Here is a 13541-nt window from a genome sequence, read left to right as displayed (position 1 = left end):
TCCATAAACTCAGACATACTTGATCAAAGGCAATGACAAAGCTTTCGTCTTTTTACCAGAAAGAAACAGAAAATACATAGTAGAATTCTCAAGGTGAATAAATCAGGATGATTCACAATGGCATATGAACCCAAAGTTATTCAAAGGATGATTGAAAAATAAACGAATTCCGATTGATTCTACAAGAAATCGGCATATGCTTTTATTTGAAACATACAAGCTACTTCAACTAAAGAATGAGAAGTTTCTTCTACAAACAAACCACCTGAAACCACACAGCTGTAAGGTAAAAACCGAATAGACTAACCTCTGCATCAAAAGATTATGTCTTCGTCCTTCTCAGCAGCCAAGAAATTTTGAGCTGCATTGACTGATATCCCTCTCTGCAAAGAAATCTTTTCCACAACCTGATCTTCTGCAAAAAGTCTAGCAGCTGCAAGCTGTTTCTCAACCTCCTTCCTCTTGAAACCCTGAATCTTCTTCAATCTGAAAAAGTCTTCTCTTTCCAGCTCATCCAACTCTCCCTTAATGTAGCTGATGGTGTTTTCCAACCTCGGTTTCACAACGTTTTCAAGGGCATTCACCCTACGATTAGTAGTCTTGATAGCTTCATCAAGTGTTAAAAACGAAGTTTGAAGAGAAGCTAGTTCAACAAGAACCTCAATGGCTTTTATATAGGCACCGCGGCACAGCTGCACTTGCTGGCCACCTCTAGCCAATCCAGTAAGATCATTTTTGGTGTCTCCCTCTGTGAAGTACTCAAACTTGGGAAGTTTCACCCCAGCAACATTTTCTTGGCGAGAACGAACCTTAAGAGATGCATTTTGGACATTCTCAAGGACAACATGTTTAATATTATCTCCAGCAACATACTTGGCTTCAGTTAAGGAAAAAGCAGATGTTTTCATAATATCCCCCATAGATTCCTTCGTGGAGACTATCTTCTTAAGAATTGCACGGAACTGTACAGTCAAAGCATCACTCTTCTTCTTTAACAGAGCATGGCCTCTTGTAGCACCAATAAGACGGGCTTTGATAACCCCAAGCACAGTAACAGTTGGCACGACATTGAGGCGCTGTCCTGAACCCGACATCTTGAATTTTACAGAGATTCAAACTCCACAAGATTCAAAGGACCTACATTGTTCAAATAAAAGGATTGAGGGAAAAATAAGCAAAGGACTCAATTCTCGACAACACTGTAAACCTTTCGACTCTACCAACAACATAATCACCCAAGATCTATACTTGCATTCTTATCTTCTTCCTTAATCATATCTTCTAGTTAAAATTATGGGGGTAACATACATCTACGTTCAAGGGCTAACTGTTCCTGAAATCATCATCACATGATGCTTGATCAAACCCAGAACTATCATCATCCAAATTCAAACATATACATTGTCGACGAAACGAATAACATTCAACGTTAGGATATCCAATTTCACCTCCTCCTAACAATTCGATCAATCATGGGACCTAACTAAAAAACAACAAAACCAATCAATCCCAAAACAAGAACTAATCATCAAACCCCAAATCATTAACAATTTATTTTTCAATTCCCTCAAATTCTAACCATATAATATTATTTGAAACTAAAAATCTCAAACCCTCAAGTTAATCAATCTGTCACATCGAAGGCACTAACCTTTGCTGCAAACATTGAAAAATTGAAGACCTTAAAAATCAATCGCGCAAAATTTTACATCAGTTGATCGGTAATTAACCCAATAATATTTGAGATCAAACCCATAAACATCAAATCATCAAAATTCAAGTTTCGGAAGAACCCAGAACACAAAATCAAAAAAGGGGGCAAAATTAGTTGAAGTGAGATGAAAGAGAAAAGTACCTGAAGATAGGGTTGAATTGGAGATCAACGGTGAGTTGATAGCCGGCTACCTGAGAATTGACGCGATAGGATCCGCAGTTTTCTTTCAGAAGAGTCGCAGTTAGATCGGTGAAGCTCTAAGTTTCGTTGTAATTATACTCAAATTATTGATTTACTTAATAATTCATCTTTTGTCTGGTGTTTTCCTACCTTTAACTTCTACTGTTTTCATCCATTGTGCCTCAATCGTACCCAAATTTTTTTTAACTGTTCCGTCAATAGGAATTTTTAAATGGGTTGGGTCTAAAGATGGTTGTGGGCCGGGCCGGCCGGAAGCCGACCTGACCCGGTACGAAAAAAACACGCCCCGGCACGAGCACGCAAAAGGCACGGCCCGGCACGGCCCGGCACGGGCACGAAGTCGTGGGCCGTGGGCCGGGCCTGGGCCTTACTTTTTTGGAAAAAGCACGACAAGGCACGGCACGACTCGACCCGGCACGACAAAGCACGTTAAATTTAGTCAAATTAGCCTAGGCACGACGGGCCGGCCCGGCACGAAAGCACGTGGGCTTGGGCCGGGCCTGGGCCTTATTTTTAATTTTTCGGCCCGGCCCGGCACGACACAAAACAACGTGGGCATGGCGTGGGCCCGACACGGTTAGGCCCACGACCCGTGGGCTCGGCACGAAGCACGACCCGGCCCGGCCCACAACCATCTTTAGTTGGGTCCACACTAATTTATTATGGACCATAATTTAAAGGATTTTTTGTCATTTAACACCTTAAAAAAATCAGTTTTTGTAATTAAACACCTTACTTATTTTTTATTATATTTAAACACCTTAAAAATCTAAAAATTTATAAACCAACACCGCTTAACGATTTCCATAAGAAAAAAAACGTTGATTTTTAATCATGCTATAACTTCCAAAGCATAATTTGATGGTAAAAAGAGTTGTTTACCACAATATCATGCCTTGGGAACTTTAGCTTAGTTAAAAACTAATGATTTTTCTAACAAAAATTGTGAAGTGGTGTTGATTTCTAATTTTTTTTTGTTTTTTAAGGTGTTTAAAAACAATAAAAAATAAGTAAGGTGTTAAATTACAAAAACTAGTTTTTTTTAAGGTGTTAAATGACAAAAAATCCTAATTTAAAATAAAGTCAACAATTTATTCCTAATTTATTTTGGCATTTTATTAGGATTATTATTAAAAAATATATCATATTAGTGTCGTTGATACATGCTGTGCTTGAATAATGTGATTTTAAGTCACAATTCGCTTTTAAAAATATAGGATTATATGGTTTGAAGCTTTATAATCTTTAATAGTCTTTTAGTGCTTTGGAGTTTCCTGCTTGGTTGTCAAACTTTTCTCATATTGTGTCTATTTGGCTTGGCCTCGTAGACATAATCTAGTTTTGCGCTTATTTGTTCAATTCAATTATTACTTCTAGCAAAAAAAAAATACATAGGGTTACTATACTTCAAAAAATGGTTACTATGTCTAAGAATTTTGGTGTTTAATTTATTATAGTTAATACTCCGTATATGAACAATAAATGTAACTATGAGTGTAAAAATGGTGTTAGAGAAAATTAATGATTTTGGGTCCACGCTAATATTATTGTGGACCAAGTCTACGCAAGAATAATCCTTCAAGTCAAAGGGAAAAAAAGTTTGTATTATCTGTAAAAGAAAAAAAAACCTCTATTGTCCCCCCAAAAATAAAAATTTTAAAACTTGGTCCGGAAATTAATAGTCAAAAATTCGTGACGGGCTTGTGCTTATTTTTCATAAATGAGGCTTTTTTTTACAGTCGTAAATGAGGATTATATGTGCCTACTTTACGTGTTATATCACTAAGCGCGCTTCCTACATTTTAGGGGTTGTTTGGTTGACAATTAAAAATGTGAGAAGTGGAAATTTATGGTAATTTATAGATAGGGTAGTTGTTTGGTTGACAAAAAAAATGAAGAAGTTGTTATTCATGGGAAGGTGAAATTCCTACAAAACATGAGAAATAAATTACCTAGTCCATATTCATGGGAATTTCTACTTCCTATGTTGTAAACCAAACAGCTTAAGGAAGTCCCCATGAGTTTAACAAGAGAGGTAATTTTCCTTGAATTATGGGAATTAAATTCCCATATCAACCAAACAAGCTGGCCCTTAGTTAATCTTTTTTCTACGAAGTATAAGCCAATTCTTGAAGTATTTGATATCTTCATAAATTACCTTATTTGCCTCTAATTGTTCAATATTTAATTTTTTAAAAGTAAGTCAATTCAAGTACTCCGTATTCTTTACTTTAATTCGCTTAGATTAATTACACCTCCGTTTAAAATACTCGTAACGTTTTGACTTTTTATACTATTGTTGGTAATTTATATGTCAGCTAAAACATAGTCATGTGATATCTTGTTAGATTTGTCTAAATGTGTATTTTCAAAATATCTATTTTTTATAATTTTTGCTTGAATAAAATTTAAGATATTAACGATCAAAATTGTGAATTGATATGCGTGAAAATGACCAACATCTCAAATATCTAAACGGAGGAAGTATTTACTTTCACGACCACGCATGCATGCATAAACATTGTTTTTTTTAACATAAAACTGAGAAATATTATTAAACTACTTAAAGTATGTTACAGCAGTTATACATACACCAAAAGAGCTCCCACTTCGCTTAACTGTATAAAACGAAGTAGCAGGGAACAAAGCCCACCCAAAATAAAACTCTGTTCCAAAGTGTACCATAAACACACATATTAGCTACCTTATTAACATTCATTACAAAAGAAAGGATCTCCCCACAGATCAGATTACTCATTCAAGAACTTGTTAAGAGAGCAAACCAACAGAACCAGAACTAATTAGTGGAAGACCCACCCACAAACCTATCAATTGCAGCCTTATCCTTTTCAAAATCATTGATAGCCCTTGCTGGAACTTCAAAATGGGTGACATGTCCCACAACCATCTCCATTGCCATTGCTGCCAAGTGATGAGCAACCATGTTTTTGTGCCTTGGAACGTGTTTGAACACAATCACCCAATTCTCATTAATCTGGTTCCTCGCATCTGAAATAACAGCAGCTAGCTCGTGATGTGGATAAGGATTCACACCCGGATGTATCCAGCATAAAAATTAAAGATTCAGCATCAGTTTCCACTTCAAGCTTTGGCACCTTAAAAGCCTTTGCCATTGTAAGCCCCTCCCTCATTACCAAAAGTTCAGCAACCAATGGAGTTTTGGCATTAAATTTGCTTGAGAATCCAAGATACCAATCTCCATTTTCCCTTCTCAGCACGCCACCCCCTCCAGCCTCATCTATTCCCTTCCATGCCCCATCAGTGTTGAGTTTCATAAAACCAGGAGCAGGAGGAGTCTAAGAAGGACGTGGGTTATATATCTCATCCATTCTTCCTTTTCCTTTATCTTGAAAATACCAGAAGTTAGATGCCAATCCACATAAAAGGAATTATAAATAGAGAATGATGTAACCATTTTCTTCTCAAAGACTGCCATGTTTCTATGCTTCCAAATATGCCAGCAAGCTGTAATAAAAAGAAGTTTCCATTCACGTACTAGAAATTTTCAAGTTATATTCAATCCAATCCGTCCAGGAAGAGTTGCTGAAAAGATGGAAATTAAATTTATCTGGAATCTTTAATCTTTGGAATATATAATTCCAAAGGATTGCTGAAGACGCACAATCTCTGAAAATATGAATGTGAGTTTCCGATGATTGAGAACATCTGCTGCACATGGCACTTATGTCAGGAATAAAATAGTTTAGCTTTTCCGCAACAGGAAGTATTTCATTAACACAATTTCACATTAGAATTTTATATTTAAAGGGAGCCTTGACTTTCCAGAAACCTTTCCAAGGGAAACTATTAATGATAGGGGAGGGAGTACAAAGTCTGTATGCTGATTTTATGGTGAATGACCCTTTTTTGGATGGGGTCCACCTGATGAAATCCTCCATATTTGAGGATTGAGGAAGTGGGGTGGCTAGGATTTGTAATTTAATATTATTTGGTAAGAGATATTCTATATCCTTAAGATACCAAGAACCATTCCTAATTATATTACACACAAACCAATGAGCTTTATTATTTGGCACATCAACTGCTAACATTGTATAAATCGGCCCATCACCAACCCAATGATGATACCAAAGCAAGGTCGATTTACCATTACCAATTCCTATTTGAACACCCTTTTTTAAAATATCCCGCCCCTTTAGGATATCCTTCCATAACGGAGAGTTATAAGCTTTAGGAGTAACATCAAAAAAAGCTGCATTTCGAAGATACTTATTAGAAACAATTTTAACCCATAACTTTTGTGGTTGAGTTAAGATTGTCCATCCTAATTTAGCCATAAAAGTTAAATTCCAATCCTTTAAACTTCTAATACCTAATCCTCCCGTATTCATTGGTTTAGTAATATTATGCCACACTGTCCGTGGAATGTATCTAGACCTATCCACTTTATTCCATAAAAATTTTATATAACTTTTCTCCAAAATGTTTAAGACAGTAACTGGCAAGATGCAAGTTTGCATAGAATAAACAGGGTAAGAATTAAGGACAGACTTAATCATAGTGCATCTACCAGCCATATTAAGAAGCTTTGCCTGCCAACCTCTTATTCTATCTGTAGTTTTTTGAAGAAGATCAGCATAATTACTAATTTTTAATCTGTTTGCACTAATCCGAACTCCTAAATATTTCCCAAAGGAAGTACTGGATTTTAAATCATATCTGGACGCCAGATCATGTCTAATAGAATGGCACATCTTAGAAGGGAAAATAAGGGAAGATTTTTGTGGGTTTATACGTAACCCAGAAGCTATTCCAAAATCCTCCAAAGTTTGCATAATACAATCCAAAGTGCTAATGTTTGCTGAACCAAAGAGGAAAACATCATCTGCGTAAAAAATACGGGAAAGAGAAATAGATTTTGAAACCTTTAAAGGAGTCCAAGATTTACCCAAAACCCTATTTTCAATCATCAAAGACAGTCTTTCTAGACATAGGACAAAGATATATGAAGATAGAGGATTCCCTTGACGAATCCCCCTTAACGGTCTAAACTCCCTAGTGATTTCCCCATTCAGAGAACTGAAATTTTAGCATTAGAGATACAATTCATGATAAGATCAATCATAGTGCCTGGGAACTTAAAACCAACTAAAGTATCCCTAATAAATCCCCATTTCAGACTATCGTAGGTGTAAATTTTTTAAAATAAACATTGTTGGTTATAAAATAAGTGTATGGTGCAAATTTTTTAAAACGATGTCAATGCACAGCCCACAACCAATCTTTGAGCCCATGTGCCGTATCGGGTTTATAAGGGGTTCGTGCGGTACCAGATGGATTTTGTGCTATGATTAACGACCATCGAGCCAACCCCGCATATATCCATCTCCAGGTAAAATTGAAGGCTCGTGTAGAGGTGTACAACCCCAACATATGTCCATCTCTAGGTAAAATTGAGGGCTTGTGTAAAGTCGTACTTTCTCCGATTTTATATAGTTGCAACACTTTGCTTTTCATGCTTGTTAATGTATATTTTGAACAATTAATACATTTAATTACCAATAAGTAAAAAATATTAAAAAAAAATTATAAAAAAATGATTAATATACATTAAGACGAATGTGAGAAGATCCCGCATGAATATGTTTTTCTAAAGTATAGACCATAAAAAATAAACAAAGTAGATTACGTGAATAGTGCAAAAAACAAAGTGTTGCAACTATTGTGAATCGGAGTAAGTACATGACAACTGCCTTTGAAGTTGGGCCCATTTAAGAAGGGCTCATACATAGTTTAATTTACAACCTACATATATTAACTTGTATCCCAAACCTTTAAATTATGGGTTTTGAGTACTATGCCCCCGCATAACAGTTTCATCTATTTTTTTCATTTTTCACATGGTAAAAAACAAGTGTTAATTTTTTTTAGAATTCTAGGCTTTGTCAAATATGGAGTAACTAGATTAGATCCCGTGCACGCACGGATTTTGATGATTTTTTAACAAAATATATTACTGAATATCTCCCAAACTACTGCGCTCCCCCACAAGGCAGGTATGTGCGCGCGCACAGACCTGTAGTTGCTGGCTTGCTAATTTCCTGTTGTTCTGCTCGCCATGGAGCTGTTGGGTGGTTGGTGTCAAGGCTTGTTGTAGCTGCCCAACGCAAAGTATCGTATAGCACATAATGAAATCGTCGTTGCACGCATACAACATCGCATAGCCAATCAATAAATCTTATAGCACGTGACACAATTGTAAAGCACATTCATTAAATCGGATAGCATTTCATTAAAATTGTAAAGCACATCATTAATTAGTCTAACACATACACATATTGTAAAGCACATTTGTTATCGTCTAAGCATAATATCACATTATTTAACACGATAGTACTCCAAAATGACCATACGCAATAAAACGGAGTATAAAAGACACGTTTAAAGTAAAAACGGCTAAAATGTACGCAAGACGAGAAAAATATACGATTAATGCAAAAACGCGATAAACGTACTAAAAATGATAAAACTAAGTAAAAATAAGAATAAAATGCTAATAAAATTAAATAAAATCCTAAGCTAAGGGCGACATAAATGTGGCTCATCATAAACTCCTACCAAAACCCAAACACTATGAGATTAAAGTCCTAATCATATCAAAATTTATGTTTGATTAAGTCCTAACTACTATGTACATACGTAGTATATGATTCTTATAAGATTTGATAAGTTTTTATGATTATTATTATTGATATGCATCTTTTGCTGAATATGTAGACTATAGTGCATGGTAAATTATGATGCATATTTATACGGAATAGATTTAAAATTTGAACAGTCACTCGTGCACGTACCACACAAGTTTAATTAAAACATCCTAACTTATGTTGAGATTGAAAGACTAATAAACATGTCGACTAATATGTAATCTCTTTTCGTTAAAAAATTTAAATACGGTAATGGGTTATTTATTTATGTTTGTGGGCGAGAAAATTAAGTGCTATATGTTAAGTCATGTAAAATAGATTCAATAATAAATTATACTCCGTAGTAGAAAAGTGAGTACAATGTTCATGAGATGGGATTGTGTCAAATTCGTTTTAATTTTGTTGTGTAGTTATTGAAATTTCTATTTTTCATATGTTGAACTTTCGCCTATAATTATAATATTTTTCTAACACATATTAATAACAAAATCGTGCATCACACGGGCTTAAATCTAGTCCTATAAATTAAAAACATAGGAGTATATTGTAAACCAAAATTAACAATAATCTTTCACAAATTCTTGTTTATAATGGGTGTACAATAAATATTGTACACCGGAGTAAAAGTTGACTCAAAATGCTTAAAAGTTACATTTATATATGTAAAAGTTATCTATTTTTTAATGATAAATTTTTTCATTTGAATAAATATTATTTATTCAAAATCACTAATAATGTATAAATTAATCATTTAACCCTTTAAAATGTTTATCTATCAACTTTTTTATTTTATAATATAAAAGTTACAGAAAAATAGGTTAAAGTTACGAAAAACTGCATAAAAATTATCTTGATGTACAATAAATTTATTGTACACCTTGTGCGCGCAAGACCTTTTGATAATCTTTTACAAAATAATTATTGTGCACTTTAATTAATTGAAACGAAAAGCCTAAAATGAAGGGAAATTGTCGTAAAGATAGATGTTGATGTTTGTAGTTTGGAAATTGAAGCCGAACAACTTAATAGTTATGTAAATTGTAATCGAGGTGACTAGGTGAGTCAATCAACCTTCCAATTGAGGTAGAGCAATTAGAGGGGGAAAGCTACTTGTTAATCCACATTTAGCAAGATCTTTATGGATCTTTAAAAGCACTCGATCTACACTTTATAATTATGAGCAATGTGAGCCCATGCCTGTTTCCCTCTCTCTGTTAATTTTTGACCAATCTTTCTTTTTGCTTGATTGTTTTTTTGTGTATTAGAGAGTCACAAAGTCAAATCGATAAATGATATAGACGGGATTTTAATATCAAGTGTTGGGTATCATCCTTTGACCCTTTCAACACTTTACTAACTAAGCTAGCTAGTTGATATTCACTCTAGTTTTTTTGCTTGATTGTGCATTTTTTACAATTTTGATTATCTTGTGACTTAATATATAGATGCCCTTGATTTTCAGGTACAAATTAAATTCTCGAAGAACACATGTGATATTTTATTAACTGTTAGACTTGTTAACAATCTCCTATCGAACCGACTTGTTATATATTAGGCATAATGTGACTCTTAAGTAAATATCATGCATACGATCTGATAAAGTACCAACTTGTGGTTGTCTGGATATCAGAGTTTATTTAGCGGTGGGAAAAGCGTATGGACTAAGAGGAGAATTTGTTTTATTCTACAATTTAACAATAAAACAGGTCATAATCACTTGCAATATGTCTAATTTGAGAAGACAAACAATCAATCTAACATATGCATAAATAAACCAAAATTTGAAATTATTTTGTAAACACACACAAAAAAAAAGAAAAAAATCAACGATTCCTGACAATTGTTCCTTCAATTTAAACATTACATATTTACACCCTATTCTAATATAATGTTTCATATTCATTAAATTATATATATATAAAAAATTGTCTCCACTTGCACATAAAGTTGAGATAATATAAAGTTTTGTAACATGACTTCCATGCACGACATCAGGACGGAAGCTTCATCTCAATATTATACAAACAACAAAATTGAAAAATTCAAAGACCAATCTTATGCAAAAGTGTACGTCGAATTCAAACAACATAATTTCTTTCGACTTTCCTTTTGTGAAATTGAGAGGCGGTGAAAAAGACTCTAGCAATAATTCTTAAACAAAGACATGCATTAATTTACTTGATATATTGCCACAAATTCTCCGTTACAGGATTTTGAATTAATGGGTTAGACATATTGAGAAATATGGGGATAAGGATTACTCTCCCTTATCGTGCTCTTAACTAGCTAGTGGGGATTGATCATCAACTTTTAGATTGAAAAAGAGAATTTTTTTTCACTAGGACAAGCTTTAATTTGCTAGGTCGCACGTGCACCACATGTAGTTAGTACACATCGTGTTATTATAAGCATACATCAAAATTCTCGTTCTATCCTCCATATTTTCATTTATTTCAGAAAATATAAGTTTTTATAAGAAAAGTTTAAGAAAAATAAGAGATACCTAACTACTCAATTAAAATGAGTTTGGATAAAGTTTAATAAGTTCATTTATGTTTAAGACAAGACTCACAGTATGATTCAGTGGAGAGTTGAATAAAATAATAAAAACAATACAAATTTATAAAAACTACCTTATAAAAATGGATTTTTGGAAGAAATTATCTTATAAAAAAAATATTATAATTAACCACCTTATGAAAATATGAAAGAATTGTAAGATACTAACTTTGCTCGGATTTTGAATAATGATTCAAAATTTCGGGGTTGATTTTATTAGATGCATTTCGCATGATCTCTATTCTATAAGGGAACTCCTGTGGTCATTAACGTAAATGACCTTTTGGTGTCCCCCTATAAAATATACTCCCTCCGTTTCTTTTTGTTTGTTACGTTTGGAATTTTGCATGTTTATTAACGTATAATAAAGATTCTTTTTCTTTTTTATTAAAAAGATAAACCCAAGTAAAACCTTAATACACTAATCATCATAACAACCAATAAGATTGTTTATTTATCAAAATGAACCAATAATGAAAAAGCACACAAATTGCTAACTTAACATACTTAGGAAATTGTAAAGAAATTTAATGAGTTGAAAAAATTAGACCAATTAAAATTAAAAGTTGTCACAAAAAATGATAGTATAATAAATTTATAAAAGGAAAGATTCTCCCACGTAACAAACATTGTGAAACATACCAAAAAGAATACGTAACAAACAAAAAGAAACGGAGGGAGTACTATAATATATACCCCCTATTTTACTATAAATTGTAGAATTAAATGGTTGTTGAAATACATTAATTAAATACTCTGTAATAATCTCTATGAATATTCAAAGAGTATTCATGGGAGAAATATAATAACGGAATAATGTACTCCCTCTGTTCTTAAATATTAGTCTCATTTTGACATTTTCATTCGTTTCAACTCCATCTCAAAACGTAAATATTTCCAAATACATACCTTAAAAAATATAAAAATTTGATATTGTACTACACATTGAGACGAACAAAACAAGATCCCACCTTAATATATTTTGAAATTAATACGTATTGGAAAGAAACTATAAGATTATTTTCAATTGTAAGTTGTGACAAGATTTCAAAGGGACTAATAATCAAGAACATAGAGAGTAAAGAATTTCAAGCACTCATCCAAAATCAAGGAATGTATTATCCTTTTAATTTGAGTATCCGAAGTAAAAATTTGGACCCTTAAATTACTATTTTCTCAAGTTTTGCAAAAGATTTTATTTGTTCATAAGTAGACCAATTTCGCTAGTTTTTAGTGAAAGTTTGTGGATGAAATTGATAAGTTTATGTATGAAACTAGATTAGATTCCGTGCACGCACGGATTTTGATAATTTTTTTCACAAAATATTTAACTGATTATGTTCCAAACTACTGCATAGTTATAACATTTTTAACATATACCGTTTAAATTTATTCATTTAATGTGCATATTTAAAATGCTAATATGGTAACTTTATCAAAATATTGAGTGATATATTTTTCATTATTAATATAACGATTTGACTAAAATATTACAAATGTAGAATAATTATTATTACGTCGTATCTATTATTGCCATAATTTATAAACTAAAATTTGTTTCCATACATAAATAGTTTATAAATAAAGGTAGAGAATAAAATAAAATAAAATAAAATAGATACACTTTTTTTGGGAAAATGGTTTTTGACGGGAAAAAATCGCACCAGGAATTGGCACGTGTCATTCCTGATGTCTCTTTTAGTATATAGTAATAGATGGATAAAATTTTACTAGTTTTCCATCTACTACAAATAATCTTTTAAGTTTTATTGACTACTATTTGATTTTATGTTTTTAAAAAAGTTGTTTATGTTTATGCATCTTAACGGAAGCACTCAGGTCTTGAAAAAAATATACAAATTATTTTTGTTGGGTGTTACCTCTGTTGAAGAGTTTAGTCAAAAACATTATTGTAATATTGATTATGTGATACATATAGATTGGGTGGAGGAATACATGTGGTTAAGCAAACACAATTACAAGTAAATAAACAAACGACACACACGATTTTACATATATGTTTATTTTCTTAACTTTGGTATTACGTATTACTACGTACATTGTTGCAATATGAAAATATTTTGTAATGGAGATGATGTGAAATTTTTGTATACAGGAATGAACTTTGTGAAAAAAAGTTCTATTGTTTGAGATTATTAGATATGCTAACATACTTTGACGTTTTAATTTACTTTTGCAAGCATGGCGTGGGTAAGAGTAATTAAATGACATGTGAGATGCATATTATAAAGTCAATTCAATCCCAAAATTTTGAGTCAACATTTATAATTCTGAAAAATATATATAGTATCTGACAACATAAATTTTTTATAACGTAGTTAATTAAATAAATAAATTATAAGGTGTTTTTTCGCAAA

The 13541-nt window shown here is 32.7% G+C and overlaps 1 protein-coding gene across 1 annotated transcript; it reads right to left on the bottom strand.

Annotated features, from left to right (window-relative positions):
* Window positions 1–2044, bottom strand: LOC110802353 (V-type proton ATPase subunit D). Its single transcript, XM_022007812.2, has 2 exons — window positions 1856–2044; window positions 1–1137 (listed from the first exon to the last, which is right to left on the bottom strand). Exon 2 carries the CDS (start codon window positions 1092–1094, stop codon window positions 315–317), a length of 780 nt encoding a protein of 259 aa, XP_021863504.1. The 5' UTR covers window positions 1095–1137; window positions 1856–2044; the 3' UTR covers window positions 1–314.
* Window positions 2045–13541: the final 11497 nt, after the last annotated feature.

Source organism: Spinacia oleracea, chromosome 1 (genome assembly GCF_020520425.1).
Source record: "Spinacia oleracea cultivar Varoflay chromosome 1, BTI_SOV_V1, whole genome shotgun sequence".
NCBI classification, from domain to species: domain Eukaryota; kingdom Viridiplantae; phylum Streptophyta; class Magnoliopsida; order Caryophyllales; family Amaranthaceae; genus Spinacia; species Spinacia oleracea.
Note: the sequence above shows the minus strand (reverse complement) of the source record. Positions and strands in the feature narration are given on the sequence as shown.

Excerpts from the sequence above, each read along its gene's own strand:
- LOC110802353 (XM_022007812.2), bottom strand. The coding sequence starts at position 1,094 with ATGTCGGGTTCAGGACAGCGCCTCAATGTCGTGCCAACTGTTACTGTG.